Genomic DNA, 23,899 nt, shown 5'->3' on the forward strand with positions numbered 1-23,899 from the left:
GCATGGGCTCTAGGTGCATGGGCTTCAGTACTTGCAGCTCGCAGTCTCAGTAGTTGTGGCTCGAGGGCTCTAGAGCTCAGGCTCACTAGTTGTAGCGCAGGGCTTAGTTGCTCCACGGCATGTGGGATCCTCCTGGACCAGGGCTCAAACCTGTGTCCCCTGCATTGACAGGCGGATTCTTAACCACTGCGCCACCTGGGAAGTCCCAATGCTAATTTCTTAGTTTTGCCAAAATTACCACTGCTATGTAAGATGTTAACCTTAGAGGACCTGGGTAAAGAATATAACGGAACTCTCTGTACTACTTTTGCAACTTTGCTGTATATCTAAAATTATTCCAAAATAAAAATTTATTTAAAACAAGACCTTGGGACCTCCCCAGCAGTTCAAAGGTAAAGACTCCACAGTTCCACTTCAGGGGGTGCGGATTCAATCCTTGGTCAGGGAACTAAGATCCCCCATGCCATGTGGTGCAGCCAAAAAAAATTAAATAAAAATTTAAAAGAATAAAATAAAAAATAAAACAAAACCTTGTCCAGGACATGTGTTTCCAGCATATCCACTAATCCCCTATCAATGCCAAGTTCTGCTGGCTGACGGACGGCACTGAGTCTCTCCGAGAGCCAAGGCAGTTCTGGGGAACCAAGGCCAAGCACCAGAGCCTGCTGCACACGGACCCGGCCCAACCTCACGTGTACGACAGCGCCATGCACTCCCGGTGTGGCTGGCAGAATAACGTCCCCAAGGGCTCCACGACCTAATCCCTGGAGCCTCTAGATATCTCAGGCTACTCATCAGCAGACGGGGGACGAGTCTGCATCATCCAGGTGAACCCCACATAATCACAAGTGTGTTTAACAGTGGAAGATGGAGGCCGAAGACAGTCAGAAGAGCTACGTTCTTAGCTGTACTTTTAGTTCTTTCGTTTTATATGGAGGTTTATATAACACTAATGAATGTACCCAATAAGGTACCAGAATGAAGATATTGACCTGTGATAAGTTTCAATGAATTATGAAAAGTAACAGTTTAAATAAACGTCCTGTGTTTTAAAAAAAAACAAAACAAAACAAATCCACCTTGGAAGGTCAGAGAGACACAAGGTTGCTGGCTTCAAACATGGAGGAAGGGGCCATGTGAAGAGCCTCCAAAAGATGGAAGATGCAAGGAAATGAAGTCTCCATGGAGCCTTCAGAAGGAACCAGCCCTGCTGACACCTTGCCTTCAGCCCAGCACGATCCATGCCAGGCTTCTAAACTGCAGGACTGTAAATAAGAAAAAATCTGTATTGTTGTAAGCCTTTAAATTTCTGGTCATTTGTTACAGCAGCCATAGAAAATAGTAACAGCACTGAAATATAAAAACCACAAGGGTTTCTCCAGATTGTGAGAGCATGCCTTCCTTCCAACCTTCACACCCTCCTGTGGTACCTCTTCAAATCCTCCATCTCCCCTGTTTCCCATCTCCCTCTAGACAACATATTTGGAGCCTAGAAGAAAACTGTCAAGGCGAGGAAAACGAGATGCTGTGGGTTAAATTTTAAGAGATTCCCTCCCCAGTGTTCTAAAACTTCATTGTGCCCTTAGTCTTTAATTAAGTATCTTTTTTTTTTAAAGATTAGAGTTATTGCTTAAACTGTCTTCTTTAAAAAGTTAGTCATCTGATGAGAACCCAGGTTCAGCAGAATCAGATCTAATCACTTCACCAAAGAAAAACAAAGTTCACATGTAAATCTCATTAAGGTTATATCTGCTGAAAATTACTTCAGCTGTGAGTGAAAGCACAGACCCCTTTCCTAAACTTCATACTAAAAGATAAGAGACACAATTCAAAGATCACCTTTCCCAAGTATTTGGGGGAATTTTTTCCCATAAGAAAACATTCTGAGCTTTAGCATATTTAATATATTAACCTCTAGACTAAAACACTTCAAATTCCAGATGGACTCTTCTCAAAGTAATGGAAATACCTATGTAGGTAAGCTAAAGCTAAACGGAACAAATCATACACCTCAGCAAAGAAAGAATTCACAAAGTCTGTAAATTCTTTGAAATCAGAATCACCTGAGGGCTACAGTTTCAGACCCCTGAAGACTGGCTTTTCGGGACTTCCCTGGTGGCACAGTAGTTAAGAATCTGCCTGCCAATGCAGGGGACATGGGTTTGAGCCCTGGTCTGGAAAGATCCCACATGCTGCGAAGCAACTAAGCCCGTGCGCCACAACTACTGAGTACTGAGCCTGCGCTCTAGAGCCCACGAGCCACAACTACTGAAGCCCACGCGCCTAGAGCCCGTGCTCCGCAAGGAGAAGCCATCGCAATGAGAAGCCCGTGCACCTCAATGAAGAGTAGCCCCCGCTCGCTGCAACTAGAGAAAGCCCGCGCGCAGCAACGAAGACCCAACGCAGCCAAAAATAAATAAAGTTATTTTTTTAAAAAAAGACTGGCTTTTCTCCTCTGTAAGCATCCAAAAAGGCCAAGATTTCTTACAGTGTTCTGCACATCCTTTAATTAGTCCAGTGTTTTAGTAACTTTTTTTAAAGTTAATTCCTTCAAGAGTGCTGCTTTGGGGTTTTGCTGTTTTTTATTCTTACTTCCTGTTTTACAGGATGTACAACCGCATTTAGAAACATGGTACATACCAGCAAGGCTTAATTTCTTAAGAGTAATAAGGTTCTTCTCTGCTTTTCTCATGCTCTCTATTTTAGATAAGTTTACACAGTACAGCCATAATATTCTCAAGTCTACATTATCACCGAGAATTAAATGAAAGTCTTTTTTATTTTACTGGATATGAATGCAGTTAAAAGAAAAAAAACCCACTATTCATAACTTTAGCCCAAACCTTATGAACAAAGCACCTTCCCAAAATGTTCTCACTATTTAGAAATGTTCTTTATTCCAGGACATTCGCATTCTGGGTCTGAAGACTGCCACTGGAAGGGGGAGAGGAAGGGACACTTAACTACTAATGAGCTGAGAAAAGAAGTCTATTTGCTACATTTTAGATGAAAAGTAATCTCTGATATCACAAAGTTATTAAGCATTTACAAGTTAAATTTCAACCCCAGCCATTCTTAAAGGTCACGTTTTTTTTTAAACAAGTAACTGAAAAAGGGGGGATTTTATGAATTTTATTTAACCTTGACAAAATACTTTTCTTTGACCTAAGTGATCAAAAATGTTTTAAGTTGAGGGCTTCCCTGCTGGTGCAGTGGTTGAGAGTCCGCCTGCCAATGCAGGGGACACGGGTTCGTGCCCCGGTCTGGGAAGATCCCACATGCCGCGGAGCGGCTGGGCCCGTGAGCCATGGCCGCTGAGCCTGTGCGTCCAGAGCCTGTGCTCCGCAACGGGAGAGGTCACAACAGTGAGAGGCCCGCGTACTGCCAAAAAAAAAAGTTTTAAGTTGAGCAAAGACCAACATTCTTATTTTGTGAAGAGGTGCACATTGGTTTCTTTGCAAGTGGAAAAAGAGCACCCACAGATTTTCAGGATAATAAATAATTCACTGCACAGATGCCAAAGGCAAGACTGGACACGTGGGTCTCGCCCTCAGCCAGCAGCAAGGACGCTCTAACTCAGCACCGCTCCCAACGGCCACCTACCTCCATCCTGGCTGCGGAGGGGGCATCACAGAAGGATTTTCAGTCCTTTCAGCCTTGGAAAAATCTGAGCTATATTAATAGGCCAGACTTCTTCTATTTTCACATTGAAAACCCACTTAACTCTTTATTCAAAGGACCAGAGTGTGAACTGCAGGATTTCTCAAGTTCTAGAATGATGTCTTTAAACGTTTTCGACAACCACCAATTCCCCTCACCCCTTACCACCTAAAATGTTAAAAAACCACACAAATCTACTATTATCTAAACCAAGAACTCAAGTCTTTATCACCCAAATTATGCCCACGATTAGGCTTTTCAATAACAACCTTTTCCCAAATACATAAGTTTCATTTTTAAAATTTTAGAAAACAGAAACATAAGGGGGAAAAAAATAAAACACAACTCCATTTTGGTGTATTCCCTCCAAAGAGATTTTTTTTTCTTCATTAAAATGCCAAAACTAGGGACTTCCCTGGTGGCGCACTGGTTAAGAATCCGCCTGCCAACACAGGGGACCCGGGTTTGAGCCCTGGTTCGGGAAGATCCCACATGCCGGGGAGCAACTAAGCCCGTGTGCCACAACTACTGAGCCTGTGCTCTAGAGCCCGCGAGCCACAACTACTGAGCCCATGCACCACAACTACGGAAGCTTGTGTGCCTAGAGCCCGTTCTCCACAACAAGAGAAACAACCATAAAGAGAAGCCCGCACACCGCAACGAAGAGTAGCCCCCGCTCTCCCCAACGTAAAGCCCACGCACAGCAACGAAGACCCAATGCAGCCAAAAATAAATAAATAATGTTAAGGGGCCCGCCTCCATTCTGGAGAATTTACATTGCTTTGGCCTTCTTTATTACAACCGTTTAGGAAATAAAAAACATAAATCAAAAAATTCTAAACCTTTCACAGGACTCCACACTGCTCACATGACACGCGGCCAGAAGGTGCCCGAAGTACTCATCACCATGAGCAGCAGCAGCAAACCACACTTGGCGAGCCTCTGACTGTGGCCCCCGCACCGCAGTCCTACTAAAGCTGCTTTCACAGAAAGCATTCTGTTTCTTCCACAAAGACAACCGTTACTTTATTTCCTTTATCTCTCATTCTGTGCCAATTTTAAAAGCCATGCCCCACACCTTTCGCAAGTAAACCTGTAATAACAACAAATAGGAAAATGGCTAAAACGTACATAGTGTAATTCCTAGTCAATCAAGTAAATGTTCATGATACTAAGTATGTCCTTTCAAAATTTCTCAAACACTTCCATACACTGCCTTTAAACAATTCAACAAATACTTCCTGAGCCAATTCTAAGCCCAGGGTCATGCCTAGGCTGGGCCCTGGGTGACAAAGAGACCATGCCTCTCTTCATTCAGCTTAGAGCCCTGTGATCACACATTTGATCAACTGTGTTGATGGCGGGGGGGGGGGCGGTGAGGATTTGCAAGGGAGACAATGATGGACATTCAGCAAGACCCTGGTCCAGGCAGAGGGTCACCTAGGAAATGAAAGGCCGATGGAACCGGAGCATGAAGAGTTGAGAGGACTTGAGTGAAGGACATGGGTGGGGGCAGGGGGTCACACAATCAGGGTTAGGCCAGTTAATAATCCTTTGGGACACTTTCATAAAAATACTACTTGTAGAGCTTCCCTGGTGGAGCAGTGGTTGAGAGTCTGCCTGCCGATGCAGGGGACACGGGTTTGTGCCCCGGTCAGGGAAGATTCCACATGCCGCGAAGCGGCTGGGCCCATGAGCCATGGTCGCTGAGCCTGCGCATCCGGAGCCTGTGCTCCGCAACGGGAAAGGCCACAGCAGTGAGAGGCCCACGTACCGCAAAAACAATAATAATAATAATATTTGTAGTTCTAGCATATATATAAAACACTATTTGGTTGAAAGGTGAATTTAAAGAAAATTTTTAACATGGGGAGAAAGGAGCGGGAGTTAAGAAAAGCACAGAAGAATACTAACAAAAACATACACTTACGTACACAGCTGAGTCTGACTCTGGCTTAAAAGATATCAAGAATAAGATGCATCAAACAACAAAAAAAAGAACCGCTTAGAAACAGAAACATCTCTATAAGAATTAACAACAACAACAAAAAAGAATTAACAGAGAGTTGTTGAAGTGGATCATTTCCTAAGCCTTTTTAAAAAGGCTTTCTATACCAATTATCTCTAACTGCCTGCGTTCCAGGTGCTGGGGATTGACGCCATCTTTCACAGAGTTTAAGATAAAACTGAAAAAGTTGAATTGCACAGAAATTCCATTTGAAATTCAAATTAACAGAACACACATGAAAACATTTCAAGACAGTAACTTTTATTTGCGTTCATTCGATTTTTTGTACAAAGTTTATCAAACAGGCCAAACTCAGTCCCCACAGAGCACTGACTGAACAGCAATAGTGAACTGACCCAGCACACAGCCAGGCAAGCAGTGCAGCGTCATTCGCACCTATTAACTAGCAAGTATCTTGCTCTTCAAGGAAGCTCATCCATTATACTTACATATGAGAGATGAAGGGACTTACATGGACTAATGGACAGATCAAAACACTTATTTTGGCAACAAATGCAGACCATGCTCTGAACCAGCATTTACTGACGCTCTCTAATTATGTTATTTAGTTGATGATGGGCTCATTGCCATCCTATGCAAAGTAACTCTCCTCTCATATTGGATGAAACGTAACCTTACTGTGTCAAATGTACTTAAAAACTCAAGGCACGCAACGCAACGCCTCTTGAAAAATATTCTCCAGTACAAATAGCACAGCTTCTTTAACTCTATTTGTAGAAAGTTCTACTTGTCACTGTATCAACACTGTAATTAGAGCTAAGATGACAGCCACTAGTCACAAGCAGCCCATCTGGTTTGGAGAGATGAAAGGCCTGCTGTGCAGTGTGATTATCATGGCTGGCCCACAGCACGCCCAAAGGAAAACATCCAACAGTGGCAGCACAAAGGTACAACTGCAAAGGAGGAATTCAAGACTATGTGACACCTTTAAAAACAAACTTCTGGTAAATTTTGTTATGTATATTTTCCCACGATAAAAAAAAACATTTAGAAGAAAAAGATCTTTTCAAAGTTTCAAAGCTGGGTCAAATTTGGCACTATCTGTGGGTAGCTTTTTAACTAACTCAAGAGGCACACACAAAGAACAGAGGAAAATGTCACAGCAACTTGGTCTTTGTTTCCTCCGTTCAGAGAGCTAGCCTATCAAAGGCGAGCCCGCTCCTGAGCGTGACACCGCAGAGGGAGGACAACAGCTGAATGGAGGGCGGGGGATGAAGGGTCACAATCTAAGTTGAGCAAGATGTGTTCCCTTTTTCCTTTCTAACTACAGTTTCAAAGTAATACCAGAGTACTTGTGCAATCGTCCTAAAAAACACAAACAGAACTCCAGGTCTTCCAGGACAGCAACACTGAGTAAGCGCAATCAAGGTCCTAAAGGCATCAAACACAGTCTCAGGGTCTCTGATTTAGAACTATCCAAGTTATGCCATTGACTGGGTTTGCACAAACCAAAAATAGTAACTGTTTCAATGGCACTTCTTCTACAAGCAGTATCATCTTACATCTTTTGGCTGAGAGCATTTCATCACCCCCCAATTCAACAACTGCGTGCACTCTCACTGCTCAGTGGAAAAGGAATGTTAAGGACATTGTGCAAAATCACTTCAGAATACTCTCTCACCATATAAGAAAGCCTGAAATTTGACTTCTCTGCTGAGAAATCCTGTTCTTGCAAACGAACATAAAACTTCTCATAACCTACAGAAACCATGAAACCTAAGCCTGCTGCATCTTAACTGTTAGAAAGAAAATGGTTTTGGAAGCACGGGGCCCTCTTAGGACAGCTTAATCTCCCAAAGCCTCTTCCAAAACTCTTCGGAAGTTGGGATACGAGACTAGCTTTCACAACACAACAGAAGCAGAAAACCTTGATGGGACACCAGGAAAAGAGCAGCCCTCAAGAAAAATTAAGACTCCCCCCAAAACGGCAGAGACACAAGATTCAACAACACGATCCCTCTTTGAAAGGGGACTGAATCCATGTGGCAGGGCCAACCCTACACACACACACACACACACACACACACACACACACACACACACACACACACCCCACACACACACACACACACGCGCGCGCGCGCGCGCGCTCTCACAGCTACCGCCCTGCCAGGGGATGATGAAATGAGGAACGGAAATTAACATTTCAGGCAACGTCTCACATTGTTCCTTGAGGCCAAGGGCTGCTGTTGCAGCCGCCGCCGCCGCTTCCCTCCCACCCGCCCCCCAGTCCCGCCTACCCTCCCCCCGAAACACCCCCGCACCGCTGCCCCGCATTCCTGCCCCTCCGCGGGCCCACGCGCCTCCTGCGGCCCCAACGCCCCCTCTCCCTCCAGGGCCCCGGCTCGCCCTCCCCCTCCGGCTTAAAGCCCGAAGCCGCCTGCTCCCATTTCAAAACAGCGATAATAATAGGACGCTGGGAATAACAACTACAGCCTACACCGCGAAGGCGCCCCTCCCGCGGGTCAGAGGTCGGCGCCCCGCTCCCCAGGTGCCCGGGGCCCTGCACAGCCCACGGCCGGCCTCTCAAGACTTCCCGGGCCCCCCAGGCCCGCCCGGAGCCCCCAGCAGCCCCCCGTCTGCCCCTCACTGCTGCCCCGGGACCCCAAGGTCCCCACGCCCACCCGGAGCGCCCCGTCGGCCCCTCCGGCTCCCCAGGCTCACCCAGAACTCACCCTCAGCCCCGTGTCGGCCCCCCAGGCCTGCCCAGAGCCCCCGTCGGCTCCTCAGGCCCCTCGAAGACCCCCGTCGGCCCCCGCCCGTCCAGAGCCCTCCCTCTGCCCCTCAAGGCTGTCCCAGGACCCCGGTAGGGCCCCCAGGGCCCGAGGCCCACCCGGAGTCCCCCGTCGGCCCTCTGGGCCTCCCAGGCCCACCCAGAGCCCACCCTCAGCCCCTGTCTGCCCCCCAGTCCAGCCTGAAACCCTCGTCTGCCCCCGGCCCCCAAGCCCGTCCGAAACTCGCCGTCGTTCCTCCCGGTTACCCCCCAGGCCCTCAGGCCCACCCGGATCCCCCCCCACAAGCCCGCCCGGAGGCCCTGGAGGCCCGTCACGGCTGCCCCGGCCCCCGGCCCCCAGGCCCGCCGAAGCCCGCTGCGCTGCTCCGCCCGGCGCGGAAGGCCTGCAGGCCGCAAGGCCGCCCCACGCCCCGCGCCCGCCCCAACCCCGGCGCGACCGCGGCTCTCACCGGCTCCGGCTCCGTCTCCGGCCCAGGGCTCAGCGGCGGCGCGCGGGCGAGGCCATGCAGCCCCGGGCCGTCCCCGGCCCGCGGCCCGAGCGGGAAGGCGGCGCGGGCTCCAAGCGCCGGCGCGGCGGCGAGGCGGGCAGACGCGAGCCCGCCCTCGGGCTGCGCCGCGGCGGTCGGGCGCTCACTGAGGGGGCGTCGGGCCGCGCGCTCGGCCGCGCCTCCCCGCCTGGGGCCCTCGCTCCATCGCGCTCCGGCTCGGGCGGCCTCTGGCTCCGGGACCCGGCGGCGGCTGCGGCGGCGCGGGCCGCATGAGACGTTACCTCCCATTGGCCCGCCGTATCCACCACCGCCATTGGCCCGCCGCCGTCGGGCACAGGGCTGCGCACGTCACGGCGTCGGGAAGGAAGTGCGCGCGGGGCCACGGGGGACGCCGAGATTGACAGCTTCTACCACAGGCAGGGGCGGGACCAGAAGCACGTCCGCGGACGGATTGGGCAAGGTCTTGCGTCCTGGCGCACGGGTCGCTGGGGTAGCGAGCAGCCGGATTGGCTACCTGCCTGGAGGAGGAGGCGGGTCTTTTGTTCTCGGACGTGACGATTGGCCTTCCCAAGTGCCGGAAGCGGCGAGGGGAATGGTCGGGAGCGGGTCTGGGCGGAAGGCGCCTGAAAGCGCGGTGTTGCGGTGCAGCCGCGGCACCAGCTGGTCCGGAGGCGCGCCCGCGAAGAGAGGGCCCGGGGCTGGGGCCATCGGTCCTCTGTCCGCTCACAACGAGTCCGTACTGCGTTGGCTGCACCTGCCGCTGTCCAAGGGGTGCTGGACCAACCGTCCGCCGACCTAGTCAGCTCTCAGACCTGCTTCCTTACAGGAAACTAAGATCCGCAAGCCGCGCGGCGCGGCCTAAAAAACAAAAAGAAAAACACTGACCTCAACCAAATAGAGAATTGAAAGTAGGAAATACGAATACGGAGGCAATTTGCTTTGAAATAATCTGAAAACATACTAAGGCAAAAGCAAAGCGAAGTTCCACAGAAGCAGAACCTATGTGGTAAAAATATACAGTAGAGAAAAGGAAAGAATTAAGCCACTGAATACATTAATGCACAAATGTTTACTGAGTGTCTGCTATGGGCCAGGCACTAAATCAGGCACTGAGAACGACCAGGAACAGAAGGTAGTTCATCAAATAGCCATACAGGTATCTAATTACAGGCTATGATAAGTGCTTTGAAAGAGCAGTGTAGGGAGTTAAAAATACTGAGTGAAAATCAGGTCTTGTCTGGGGAGTGGCTTGCAGGTTTCCCTACTTAAGTATTGACACTCAAAGTGCTGACAGAAGGTTAAAGAAGAACTACCAAGTAAGATGTGGTGCAGAACATCCAGTGAGGCCGCCCCAGTCGCATGTGACAAGTCCAGGTTGACATGGGCTGTGAATATAAAATACTGGATTTGGAAGACTTAGTACTAAGAAGAAAAGAATGTAAAATGTAAAAAAGTAAATTTTGGGGACTTCCCTGGTGGCGCAGTGGTTAAGAATCCGTCTGCCAGTGCAGGGAACACGGGTTCAACCCCTGGTCCGGGAAGATCCCACATGCTGCGGAGCAACTAAGCCCATGCGCCACAACTACTGAGCCTGCTCTCTAGAGCCCACGCATCACAACAAGAGAAGCCACTGCAATGAGAAGCCCGCGTACTGCAATGAAGAGTAGCCCCCGCTCGCCGCAACTAGAGAAAGCCCACATACAGCAACGAAGACCCAACGCAGCCAAAAGTAAATAAAATAAATAAATTTTAAAAAAAGAAAAAGTAGGGCTTCCCTGGTGGCACAGTGGTTGAGAGTCCGCCTGCCGATGCAGGGGGCATGGGTTCATGCCCCAGTGCGGGAAGATCCCACATGTCGGGGAGCGGCTGGGCCCGTGGGCCATGGCTGCTGGGCCTGCGCATCTGGAGCCTGTGCTCCGCAACGGGAGAGGCCACAGCGGTGAGAGGCCCGCGTACCACAAAAAAAAAAAGTAAATTTTTTGTATTTACAACATGTGGAAATGATAGTATCTGAGACAGTTGCATTAAATAAGATATAGTGTTGAAATTAATTTTACCTGTTTCTTTTTTCTTTTTAATTGTGGCCACTGGGAAATTTTAAATCATACCCTGGCTGCATTCTGTTTCTGTTGGACAGCCCTGGGCAAAGGGGCAGACTAACCCATGTCCTGAAGGTGGAGAGAGGGACAGCACCTCTCCTCTCGTGGTGTCTGGAGGGATAGCACTCATTGGTTCAGAACACATTGAGGGCTTTTAAGTGCCTACTGTGTGCCTGGCACCATTCTAAGGCCTGTATTAAATGTGGAGTAATGGGGGCTGGGGAAGGACTCAGATAAGATGACCTTTGAGCTGAGTCACAGAGTGAGGGAGAAGGCAAGTGAATTGAGGAAGAGCACCCCAGGAGGGGGCAGGAAGGAGCCCCGACAAGCACAGAGCAAAGTTGGAGCAAATGAGAAGAGGGAAGTGGCTGGTGAGGGTCCCAGTTCAGAGTTAGGATTTCACTCTGAATGAAAAGTAAGCCACAGCAGGTCCCAGGGAGGTGAAGGGACCTACTGTTGAAAGGGTCGCCAGACTTCCGTGTGGTCCAGTGGGTAAGGCTCCGCGCTCCCAATGCAGATGTCCGGGTTCCATCTCTGGTCAGGGAACTCTATCCCACAGGCCGCAACTAAGACTCCCACGTGCTGCAACGAAGATCCTGCGGGCCACAGCTAAGGCCTGGCTCAGCCAAAGAAAGAGAAAGAAAGAGTCTCTCTGGAGATGATGGGAGCCCAGAGGAGCTGGCAAGAGGTGGCAGTGACGTCTGGACTGGTGAGACAGTGTGATCTGGCATGTGTTTTGAAGATAGAGTAGGCAAGATTTTGTGGGCTGTAAGAGAAAGAGAAATGTCTGGGATGGAATCGACATTGGCAGGAAAGACGTGGCGGGGGAGAGCTTAGTTTTGTACAGTTAAGTCTGAGATGCTTGGGCCTCCTTGTGGGGCTCTAGGGGGATAGCAGCAGAGGTGACCAGGACCTGCAAGGCGTCCGGGCACAGGGGTGTGTCTTAGCCTGCAAGCAGCCCCTGCAGTGAACGGCTCAGCAGCAGCCCTGCTGAAACAGTGTGAACAGGACAGGAGGCCAACAGGGGAGCTGTCACAGCAGTTCCAGAGAAAAGAGACATAGGAAGAATAACAGGGACCTAGTGAAGGCGGACGATGGCAGGGTGGTGGGACAGGGGTCAGGGGCCAACCGCCTGCTGGGCCAGGGGGACGGAAGGGGGCTGCCAGAGCCAGCATTGCCACATCTTCCAGTTTTTTATTGGAAATTAAATTTTTATTGGACATTTCAACAAAAGGACTTAATTTGCCAAACATCGTGTGGCCAAGCAAAACATTAGATCTACAAATTCCTGATTTTGATCCCTAAAGGGTAGTTCTCCAGCCCTTGCCTGGGAAGCCTGCTTTCCTTAGTGCAGTTACCTGCGCATACCCCGAGGTTCTGACTCGGAAGCTCTGGAGCGAAATCCAGAGCGTGCACCCACGTAGTCCAGGGGCCATCCTCCGTCCCCAGAGCGTCCCCCAGCCCAGTGAGGAAGGCCTGGCCCCGACGGTGCCTGCGCTTGGACATCTCCTCTGATACCGCTCCTCGACTGGATTCATCACGGCCCATCCGCACCCCACACAGAGCACCTGGATTCATCCTGCAAACACTCGTACAGGGCCTACTGTTTGCTAGGCACTGACCTGGGAGCTGTGGATTTAGCCATGAACAAAACCAGGTTCCTGCCAAAGGCACTCACGCTCCAGCATGTCCGTGTCCTCCTGGAGACCAGCCCCTGTCACCGCACCTCCCGTCCGCCCACGCAGGGTCTTCCTGCCCTCCCCTTCCCCACCTCCCATCTGTCTAGAGTCTGCTGTCCACGAAGCAGTCCAAATCATGCTTATAAAACAGAGCAATTGGTCCTGGGCTCAAAGCCCTCCAGCCCCTCCAGCACAGAGGAAGGGTCCTGACCACTGGGCATTCTGACCCTGGCCTGAGCCCAGCCCTGCCTCCCTCCACCTCCCTCCACCCAACCTGGCCACAGAGCATCTCCCACCTGCGCATTCCCAGCTTCCGCCTTCCCTTCCCCTTCCACGAGAGCAGAATTTATGTTATGCATATTTCAGCACAATTTTTCAGAGGTTCCCTTCTCTGTGGAGCCTGATCACCCCGCCTCAGGGTTTGTCACTGGAACGGGAGGCCACTGAGACCAGCCATCACTTTGTTCACGGCTGTGTCCTCAGCACCCAGGACACAGCCATGCAACATCTGTCAAAGGCAACTTCAGTTTATACCACAAAAATCTCCCTTTCTCTCCAGTTCCTTCCTTCTCTGCAACTTCTTTGGAGGCCTGTCACCAATCTCCCCAAAACTCGCCCCCAGAAACTCCAGCCTCCTACCCCATCTCCCCATCAGCTTTGCTTTGGACCAGTAACAGCACTGGTGTGTTTTCCCCATCCTCTGCCTCTTTCATCCTTTCTTTTGAGCTATTTTTGCCCTTTGTCTTTCTGTTCTGCCCTACAGAATATCGAGAATGGGCCAGCCACCTCTGAGTTTGAGGGAACGGGACAGGAGTTCGGAGGAAGGTGGGTTTTCCTCAGTGGGCTGGCAGGAAAGGCCAGGACCTCTGCAAGCACTCGCTCGTCACTGTCTTTTCCCCGTTTTGCTGTGACTGTCCAACTTCAATGCGGTTTGTGGAACATCTGCAGAGGCAGGCCCACCACTGATGTGCTGATAAACCGTTAACAGCCACAGACCTCTGGGGTCCAGAAGCAGCCAGCCGGTGGCCACTCTGTGTCTTAATATGGAAAAGCACGAAGGCCTAGGACCGTCCTCCTTCCGGGAGACGGCATGCTCTGTCCGGTGGGTGAAACGGAGCCTCCCCGTGACAGCTGCTAGCTGTGTGTTGTGGGCACACAATCTGACTAGTGGCTACAGGATCCCAGAGCATCCTGTTGGCTGCAGGGCACCTCCAATGGGGAGCTCCCAGGAGACAAAACACAGAACAGTAAGGCCTTCCTTCTTTCCTTATCCTGTCATCCCCCTAACAGGTAACCCGAGGGACCAGAGACATATCAAGCCTGTGACTTTCAGATACTGGCTATAACGTGGACATCCAGACACGATCCCTGTTTCCTGCCAGCGGGACCCAGACAAGGCTTCTGAACAGGTGCCAGGGCGTGGAGGTGAACATTGGGTGTCTGGTTGTGGCTCCCAAGTGGCTAAAGGACCTGGACAGGCAAACCCCAATGTGAACAGACAGAAAAGCCACTGCAAACTCACACTGTAGGAAAGGGGTTGGCCCCTGACAAGGGAACGACGGGGGTGCCCACTCACTGCGAATGGATCTGGAGGCTCCCTTGCAGTCTCCCCCTTTGCTGTGGCCACGCCCGCTCCAACCACAGCTCGGAGGGTGCTGGCAGCACTGTCAACTCACGCCTCTACTCCGTGACCCCGAAGGCAAAGTGCTCTCCCCGTTTGCAAACACGAGTCCTAGGAACTCCCTCACGGTCCAGTGGTTACGATGTGGCACTCTCACTGCCGGGGCCCAGGTTCAATCCCCGGTTGGGGAACTAAGATCCCGCAAGCCATGTGGCTCGGCGAAAAAAAAACCTATGAGTCCTAAGGAAGGACTTGGGGGATGACTGTCCTCTCCCTGAACTACCCAATGTGGTGACTAGCGTGACGCTGCAAAGGGCTAGGGCCACACGATGGGTAGTGAGGAACCCAGCGGATGGGCTTTACTGAGAGGTATGAACAGCAGACATCTTCTCCAACCATCACTGCGGGCAGCGGCCTCCAAGCTGGCCCTCGATGACCCCTGCCCCCTGGGATTCATACCCTTGGGTTGTCCCTGCCACGTGGCACCTCATTACGTGAGAAGCCCATGGAGTCACACGGTGAGGAGCTGCTGCCACGGGCCAGGAGCCAGGCAAGGGCGTTACCTTGGACACTTGGCAAGTTTCAGGTGACCACAACCCCAGGCGTCACCTGCACTGCAGCCTGGTGAGAAGCCAAGCACTCAGGAACCATGTGGCAATAAACACTGGTTGTTCTAACTTGCTGAGTTTAGGGTAATTTGTTACACAGCAATGGATAACTGATGTAATCAACAGAGCAAGTGGTTAAATTAATGAATTTGGCATGTGCTGTCCAGAACTCTGGGTGTTAGCACAGACCTGCCCTTTCCAGGCCCTTCCTAAATGTCTGTCCAGAATCCCACGCCCACGTCTGGAGAACTATTGAGGAATACATAGCTACTTAGTCATGTGCGAGTTCCTGGACAGGTTTTTTGCTAATAATAATGGACTTTTCTCCTTTCAAGAACAAATCTGATATTATGAAATCTTGTTGTACGTGTGAGTAAAACCCAATTAGTGAGCCACACGAGAAGAAATCGTTTCCTAAGAAAGATGTGCAGTCCAGAAACAAAATTTACCAAAATGCAGATGACTTTGTTCAAACATTCCACAGGGGAGTGTATTTTATAGATGACAACCTAACATTTTGCAAAGATCTAGGTATAGGCCAGGTCATTCAAAGCTGCAAGACAGCCTCAGCCCAGCAGCTCACCATTATGGGTACAGTTAGTCATTACCTTATGCAACAGCCAAAGGGTTCCAAAGACCAGGCCCGAGTGTGGAGTCACTGTGCTTTTTTAAAACTTTTTATTGAAATATAGTTGATTTACAATGTTGTGTTAGTTTCAGGTGCACAGCAAAGTGATTCAGTTATACATACGCATGTATATAGAAATATATATGTATATGTATATACATTCTTTTCTATTTTCATTGTTTTCATATTTATTTATTTGGCTGCGTCGGGTCTTAGTGTTCGTGGTGGCACTCAGGCTCCAGAGCCCGCGGGCTTAGTTGCCCCGAGGCATGTGGGATCTAGTTCCCCAACCAGGGATTGAACCCCCATCCCCTGCATTGGAAGGTGGATTCTAAACCACTAGACCACCAGGGAAGTCCCTATCTATTCTTTTTTTAGATTCTTTTCCATTATAGGCTATTACGAGTTACTGAATATAGTTCCCTGTGCTATACAGTAGCTCCTTATTGGAACTGTGATTTAAAAAAAAAAAGTTTAGCACTTTAGTTGCAGCCAAGCTGCCTAATTTGTGAAGAAGCAAAAAACTATTTGCTCTGATATTAATAACAGAGCTTATATCTTAAAACCAAAGATGGCCCAAAAGATCAACCTCTGTCCCAGACTGCTAAAGTGTTATTCCTATTTTACAGACAAGGGGACGGACAGATGTCCTCAGAGCAGCTTGCCTGAAGCCCCTCGGCTGACAGCTGGCGGCACAGGAGCCCAGCAAGGGTCACAGGGACGGCAGCAGGACGAGGCGCCTTGCTCCCCTGCCCTTCCCGCCTGGTGACAGGGAGGTGATACAGAGGCCTAGACAAGCCTGGGCCGCAGTCAGTTCACCACGATGGCCTCTGACACAGTTAAGGGAGGCCAAGCCCAAAGGTCCTGATGTGCACAGGGTTCCGAGAGCTGAGGAAGCAGAACTGAGTAAACACAAGTCACAAGGTACAGAAAGAACAGACAGCAGGTGATGGACAGGAGTGGCTCAGGAAAGTGAAGGCGATGCCTCAGGAGTGGGGCCCGGGAGGAGCCGGTCTCCCCCCACCCAGGTCCTTCTCTGCCAGGGTTGAGGCCACTGGGCATCTGAATTCTCTAACTGAACCCCCATCGCCCGAGGCCACTGCAGTGGTGGGACTGAGCAGGGCAGGGTTCAGAGTCAAGGTCCACCTCTCACCTGAGGCCTGGGTTGCAGCCAGCTCTCAAAGCACAGTTGTTCAGTAAATGTGTTTGGATGAGTGAATTCATGTTTCCCAGAACCTCATTTCCCACGACATCCTGGATGTGGACGGCTTCCCAGCTGATGAGCCGCTTTCATGTATTTTCATTGCATTTTATCTTTACAACAACCCCGTGGGACACCCAGTATCAGCCTCACTCTGCAGATAACTTTATCCCCATTTTACTGATGAGAAAACCGAGGCTTGGAGAAGGCAATCACTTGCTCAAGGCCACAGACTCAGAAGGACAGAAGCCCGCACTACTTTCCCAAAGCCCAGCTCCTGCTATCACCCTGCACTGCTTCCAAATGAACCTCCTGCAAAGAGCTTAGATTCCAATACCACTTTTTACTTCAAACAGTGTTAACAGGACTGCATCTTACACTCTCCCGAAACACGTTCAAATTTGTTAGAGGCTGTGAGTCACAAATTCTCTGTGCTGGGTGAGAAGGGAACCGGGTGAGGGTGGGGCTCAGCCACTTCCTGTTAGGGCGGCGTTGCACAAGCTCTGATAGGGTGTAAGGGGGCCAGAAACTACTGGGAAGCCTGGTCATGGGTACGGGACTGGTCTGGGGAGAGTGGACGGGAGAATGTGGGTGGGACAGTTTAACCAGTGAAAGAAAAACAGTGAAACAGTGAAGGAGGACACCGGGGAGGATGGATGGATTGTTGAGAGAGAAAGTGAGAAGGCAGGCAGTCCAGCTGTGCAGGACAGGGGCAGCCCCCTCTCCACAATCAACCACACTCGAGAACCTGGCTGCCAGAGTGGGGACCTATAATCAGGACGCTGCATTAAAAAAAAGTCCCTAAACCTTTGCAGCTTCAGGACCGACGGGGGGGGACGGACACATATGACCTTTACAGCCATAGGGCGAAGAGCACAGGCCCTGAAACCAGTCAGACCATCTCTGAAACTCTGTGCCATTAATTCTTAGCTGTGACCTTGGAAAGGTTACTTTAAAGTGTTCTGAGTCTGTTTCCTTATCTGTAAAATAGATGTAAAAGCATTTACTTTGCACACTTGTGAAGATTAAAAGAATGTTTGATACACAGTCAGGCACTAGTTGGCCCTCAGTAAGACTGGTTATCATCTAATGACCTTAGGAATTTGGGGATTACGGAAAAACACACAAACAAACTTAAGTCACCATAACACAATCAGCAGTCTCAAGGCTAAGGGTTCAAGCACCAGACCTCCGGGGGGCTGGGAAAGAGGAGGGGACCCTGGGGTCCGGAATCCCAGGGATAAAACCACAGCCCCCCACCCCCACCCCGCCTCCCAGGGATAGAGCGGACTAAGTCCCCCGGGCTGTGATCCTGGTCTCCAGAGCTGGGCACGACTTCCAGAGGGAGTCAGCCTGCCTCCAGGAGAAAATAACAGTGGACGAGATGGTTACCTCTCCAAAATTAAGCATCTGTAGGCCAAGATTGCCAGCCGCCTGCGCCGGGGGACTCAGATACCCTCTCCTGGAGTCCTTGCTCTTACCCTAAGCCCCTTCCTCGTCCGCTCCGTCCGCAGGACCCTCCGGGCACCACCCGGGCAGGCTCTGCGGCCAGAGCCCGGACCAGCGAAGCCCTCCTCCCCTCGGCAGCACCCTCTTCGCGCCCAGACCGCGCCGGGGTCCAAGGGTCGGAGTAGGGGTTAGGGTCCAGGTCTGAGGGTCGGAGTCGGGGTCAGGATCCGGGTCTGAGGGTCGAAGTCGGGGTCAGGGCCGCGGGCGGCCCTGCCATCTGCGCACGCTCCGCGCCCCTCGGGCTCCCTCGCTCGCTCTGAAGTCCCGGGACCCGCTGCGCCAAGTCCCTACGGGAGCGGCGGCTCGGCGCGGCGTTGCGATGCCCTCCTTGGCTTCAGCTCTACTCGAGGCGCTCCGCACAAGGTGGCACCTCAAACCGCTAGAGAACTCCAGTCGGATTAGGGGTGCCGCTGACGCCGCGTGCGGCGCCGGAATCCGCGAGCAGGGGACTGAGGCTTGGCAAGCTTGACCGCGCAGGTGCCGCAACGAGGCCCGGACAGCGCAGGCGCTCCGAGGAAACCCTCCACCACCACCCCGCCCCGCCCGACCGCGCAGGCGCCCCGAAGAGGCCCCAACCGCGCAGGCGCCGCTTCTGAGTCAACATGGCGGCTGCGTGTCTGCTGCTGCGGGCCCTCCGCCTGGGTCCCGGGCCGGGGCCGGGGCGGCTGCGGGGCCCCTACTCTGGCTGGAGTCGAGGCAGCTCCGCCAAGACCGGGTGGAGGTGGCCGTATGTTGTCTACAGGCCTCTCATGGGTGTCGTCGGGCCTGGAGGCCGAGTCCTGCAGGTAATGTGTGGGGAAGATGCCCTCCCGCCGCCGGGTCTTCGTCGTCCGAGAGGCCGCTCCGGCCGGCAGCCCGGGGGAGGAGCGGGGGCCGAGGCGGGCGGGCAGCCCGACGGAGGGGCGGGGGGCGAGGCCGCACAGTTCCTGCTTGGACTTTTCTAGTCCTTGTTTCGTGTGTTGGTATTTTCTGCCCGTCTTCCTGGCGTTTTGAAATTCAATCGAGTAAGAGTTTCATCAATTTCTGGCAGAGAACTATTAGCTCATATAGATCAGATCCCACCCAGATGAATTCCAGCACCTTCCAGATGCTCGAAGTGGGCTGTCAGAAAGTTTTTCGTGTGAGCAAAGTACCTTGCAACTGTGTTTTACTTTTGTCGTGTAGCTTGACATGTTATGGATTCAAATTCATAGACCCTCTGTGTGAAGGGTGTGTTCCAGGCACTGTTAATGTTAACATTTCACTCTGAAAACAAAGACCCTAAGTTCTAAGCTGAAAAATCAGCCTTTTTCGCCGATTCTTTTTAGCCCTCTCTTAGGACCTCGACTCTCACATTTTAGGTTATAATGTATCAATGTTATTGTATATTACCATAACTTGAGAACCAATTTCATATCATAATCCTATTCTAGATTCCTGGCCACCTTTCCTGAGTCTGAGGACAACTATAGCTGCATTACACTTGTTTTTGTTTTTGCTGTTTAGTTCTATTGAGAAGGAAAATCATAATTTATTATTTTTAATCAGATTCTTTGATTATTCTATGAAAATAAATAAGGACTGAAGTAGGCAATTCACACATACTTGTGAAGTCTAAACAGATAACCTCACCAGTGGCTATAATAGTAATTAAACAAAGTCATCTGGTTTAAACAAGCAGTGTTTAGAGCTGACTTTGAAGAATGACTTTTTTCCCCCCACTCGATCTAACACGCTGACGTTTCTCAGTTACTGGGCCCAGTCCACACTCTATGGTCCTCCCTTATATGCCTCCTGGTTATCACTGAGCCAAGAATAGTGGTATTAATTAAATGGGACAGTAATTGTATGGACGAGGAATTTTTAACCTGCTGCTAACAGGAAATTACATGTAACGTACTCCTTTAGTAAGGAGTTACTTTTCTCCGTAATAACAGCAGACCAAGGATGAACTAAGGGAAAAAAAATTAAAAATAAATAAGTAAATAAAACAGAAATGAAGAAATTGCCGCCACAGAGATAGAAGAAATTAAGATGCACCGTTGACCATAACATAAAACACATTCAGGCGGGAAACTGGTGGACTACCTGGGAACGTTCTACAAGGAATAGTCGTCTGCAGTTGTGGGGAGCAAAGGGTTTAGGCAGCCACTGTGGCCTTTGCTCCTTGGGTCCTGCAGGACAGTTGTGAGCCTCGGCTCACAGAATGGCAGCCAGTGTTCCGCACCTTGAGTTCAGCATTTCTTTGACTTGCTCGCTTGCTTTTAAGCTTTTTGTTTTGTTTTGTTTTTTAATCAACATCCCCATTTTATTTTAGTTAGTTTTTTTAAACTATTTTTTAACATCTTTATTGGAGTATAATGCTTCACATTGTTGTGTTAGCTGCTGCTGTATAACAAAGTGAATCAGCTATATGTATACATATATCGCCATATCCCCTCCCTCTTGCGTCTCCCTCCCACCCCTCTAGGTGGCCACAAAGCACGGAGCTGATCTCCCTGTGCTATGCGGCTGCTTCCCACTAGCTATCTATTTTACATTTGGTAGTGTATATATGTCCATGCCACTCTCTCACTTCGTCCCACCTAACCCTTCCCCCTCCCCGTGTCCTCAAGTCCAAAAAATATGGAACACTTCACGAATTTGCGTGTCATCCTCGCGCAGGGGCCATGCTAATCTTTTCTGTATTGTTCCAACTTTAGTGTACGTGCTGCCGAAGCAAGCACTGCTTTTAAGGTTTTGATGTTGTTGTTTGTTTTTTCTTTTGATGTTATGTTAAAACTTTGCAGTAATGCTCAGACTATTGCTTCACATTTCAGGACGGTGTTAATATTACAAGTGAATAAATATCAGAGCTTTTAGGAAAGACTGTGCAGCAGGGAATTAGTCTGCATTGCGTGGTGTGCTGTGGTGTTGGTGGGACTGATTCTCTCTATCGCTCTTTGCAGAGTTTCCAGTTGCGACTGCTAACCCCTACATTTGAAGGGATCAGCAGATTGTTGGTGAAACAGCATCTCGTCCAGAATCCAGTTGGACTCTGGAAACTCCTAGGTGTGTATCTTTTGAAGACAGAGGTGACAGGCAGAGCCTATGGCATTTGTGAGTAAATGCAGAGAATGTTGCTTGTTTGACGTCATCAGAAAAACGAAATCGCGAAGAGGACCTTCGGCTGCTACTCGCTGTGAGCCCTCAGATGCTCTGAGATGAAGTTTATGAGGAGGAAATTTGCCTGAGGTCTGAACAAGCCATTTTTGCTTCTTTTGAGTTGTCTCTCTCTTTTTTCTCTTTAATTCTGGTAATAATTGGGCTGCTTGACAAAGGTTTTCCATGTGCTGTAGCCAACTCCAGGAACGTTTAGTAAGGAGCTGCAAACTGGCTGTGTATGTCTTGCGTACAGAAGGCAAGTAAACACAGCCTACAGATAATGTGCTTTTTACACTGGAGTCGCACCGTTTATTGAGATCTTGTGACATCCGGCTGTCTCTTTTGATCTTAGGTCAAAGGACCATAAGGGTTGACACCTGTCCTTTTACTCCCCCCTTTATTCAGTTGGAACAGGGAAAAGGTGAAATCCCCCACTGCTACATACGCACCCACCCCCGGTCGTGGCAGCCTACACGTGCCCCCAGTGGCACAGCCGTCACCTCCAGACACCCCCGTGTCAGGTGGACATCGAGGCAGTTTTATTTGTGATTCTCTTAATGTGTGTGAAGAAGGGTGCAGCCAGTCACGTTGTGAGACGCTTTCCCCCGTTTTAAGCAGTGGTTGGTTCAGACCTTGGACAAGTCAGAGCCTTTGGTGTGAGGAACGGTCCGGGGTGCGTCTGGGTGAAGGTGGTGGCCCGGGGCCGCTGCTGCTGCATGGTGCGGAAGCCGCTTCCCGCTGTTCATTTATTTAAATTCATTTAAAGTGACTGCATGTCAAGGGCTTCCCTGGTGGCGCTGTGGTTGAGAATCTGCCTGCCAACGCAGGGGACATTGTTGTGGCTCACGGGCCCAGCCGCTCCGCGGCACGTGGGATCTTCCCGGACCGGGGCACGAACCCGCGTCCCCTGCATCGGCAGGCGGACTCCCAACCACTGTGCCACCAGGGAAGCCCTGTGTTCCTCATTTTTGTTCCCTCACGTTGGCTAATTTAAATTACAGAAACACTTACTTCAGTTGAAGTAGTTCATTGTTTACAATGAGTAGCTATTAGAGTAAGAATGATTACCCCAGCTTCTAGATCCTGTGCACGTAGCTTTCAGATAGCTTCTGTTTTGTTTTGGCTGTCTGGGAATACCCCTTCTCCTGAGGGTTCCCCTGTGGTTGCAAGCCTGCTTGTCGGTAAACACTTTCCCTCTTCCTCGTAGGAGGCACGCACTACTTTAACACCTCGAGGTGGAAGCAGAAGACTAAAGGCAGTGATAAAGCCAAGGGGAGGAGCCCTGAAGATGACGAAGGTATATCCATGAGATCTTAAGCGCTGCCTGCACATGTGTGCTCTAGTCTAAGGAATAGGAAGCCCATCCTAGGATCACACCTGCCCCCCGTCCCTAATGCAGTTGCTGGATTCTTCCTGCCCATCCTTTTAGGGACGGCATCATCAGCACCTGTGTCCCTTGTTCAGGGTACCTGAAGGCGGGTGGGGCTGCTGTGCTCTGTGTGGAGAGGGTGGACCTCGGATCCGCCCTGGACTCAGAGCTCTGGGGGAGGAAGGCTCCAGGACTCCCCGGCCGAAGCCCTGCTCTCGTGCACACTTGACTGGTGTTGGCACTGCCTCCAGGCCTGAGGAGCAGCCCCAGAGGACAGGATGGTACGGGGCATGACCTTGGGGAAGGAGTGGGGCCCCAAGCCCCGGGGCACAGCGAACTCACTTGCAAGTCTCCTCTGGACTCTGGAATTAGGACTCGATGATTGTGTGAAGGGGAGGGAAATGAAAAGGGAACTTTGGACTGAATTGACCTCTAAGATGACAGCTGGCTGCAGGCAGCTGATACACATGGAACTCGCTAGGCCTTAGGAATGGTTAGAGCGTGCCCAGCACTGTGCTCAGTGATTTGTGCACTCTCTCTTCAGAGTGACCCTGTCACTGGCCCTTTCTACATACGAGGACTCTGGATGCCTGCTCTTTGCCTGGTCCAGGGAGGGACACATGCGTGGGGAAGTGGTGCTGATTTTGACGTGGCTGCAGAGGGTTGTGGTGCGGGACCCGAGGCCCGGGGGCCCTGGAGGAGGTACTTTACCCAAAGGCTAGCCATGCTCAGAACCAGGCTCCTGTGAGCCCCAGACGCCTCAGGGGGGACGGCAGCCTGAGAAACGCTTTCTTTATCGGACCCTGGGCCTGTCACCAGAGCTGCACACAGACTGGTCCCGTTCCCCAGGCCTCATCTTTCCAGAAGGGCGCAGCCACCCTGGCAGCTTAGTTGGAACAAGACGGCTTCCCGACCAGGTTTTGGTAACCGTGGGGAGGACCTTCCTCCCTAGTCTGGTCCAGAAACGTCTTAAGGAGCTGGGGGTCTGGAGGTTCGGCCCCAGAGCCCCCTGGTTATGGGGTGAAGCCCCTTGTGCTCGACTTTCTAGGAGGGGCTGCGTTTTCCTGATGCTCATGTCCATCCTAAGCTGGCGGCCCCTTCGTTTACCTTGAGAGGAGCTGTAACTTTCCATTGGTCTCGACTCCCATAGT

The 23,899-nt window shown here is 50.9% G+C and overlaps 2 protein-coding genes and 1 non-coding gene across 5 annotated transcripts in view; 1 reads left to right on the forward strand and 2 right to left on the reverse strand.

Annotated features, from left to right (window-relative positions):
* The window catches only part of ANKRD11 (ankyrin repeat domain containing 11), a 171,841-nt gene extending 162,700 nt beyond the window's left edge, over positions 1-9,141 (reverse strand). For all 3 annotated transcript variants that reach the window (XM_059999153.1, XM_059999151.1, XM_059999152.1), the window contains exon 1: positions 8,873-9,141. The gene's annotated coding sequence lies outside the window, so the exon portion shown is untranslated. The remainder of the gene's footprint in view (positions 1-8,872) is intronic.
* Positions 9,142-18,828: 9,687 nt separating this feature from the next.
* SPG7 (SPG7 matrix AAA peptidase subunit, paraplegin) overlaps positions 18,829-23,899 on the forward strand; it is a 30,456-nt gene continuing 25,385 nt past the window's right edge. The window contains 3 exon segments of the mRNA XM_059999928.1: positions 18,829-19,041; positions 21,184-21,286; positions 22,587-22,676. Coding sequence (XP_059855911.1) covers positions 18,859-19,041; positions 21,184-21,286; positions 22,587-22,676 — 376 coding nt within the window. The 5' untranslated portion in view covers positions 18,829-18,858.
* LOC132417380 (U6 spliceosomal RNA) lies at positions 20,855-20,961 on the reverse strand. The gene has a single exon (XR_009517819.1). It is a non-coding gene; the product is annotated as a U6 spliceosomal RNA (small nuclear RNA).

The sequence above is a fragment of the Delphinus delphis genome, chromosome 20 (genome assembly GCF_949987515.2).
Source record: "Delphinus delphis chromosome 20, mDelDel1.2, whole genome shotgun sequence".
Classification (NCBI taxonomy): domain Eukaryota; kingdom Metazoa; phylum Chordata; class Mammalia; order Artiodactyla; family Delphinidae; genus Delphinus; species Delphinus delphis.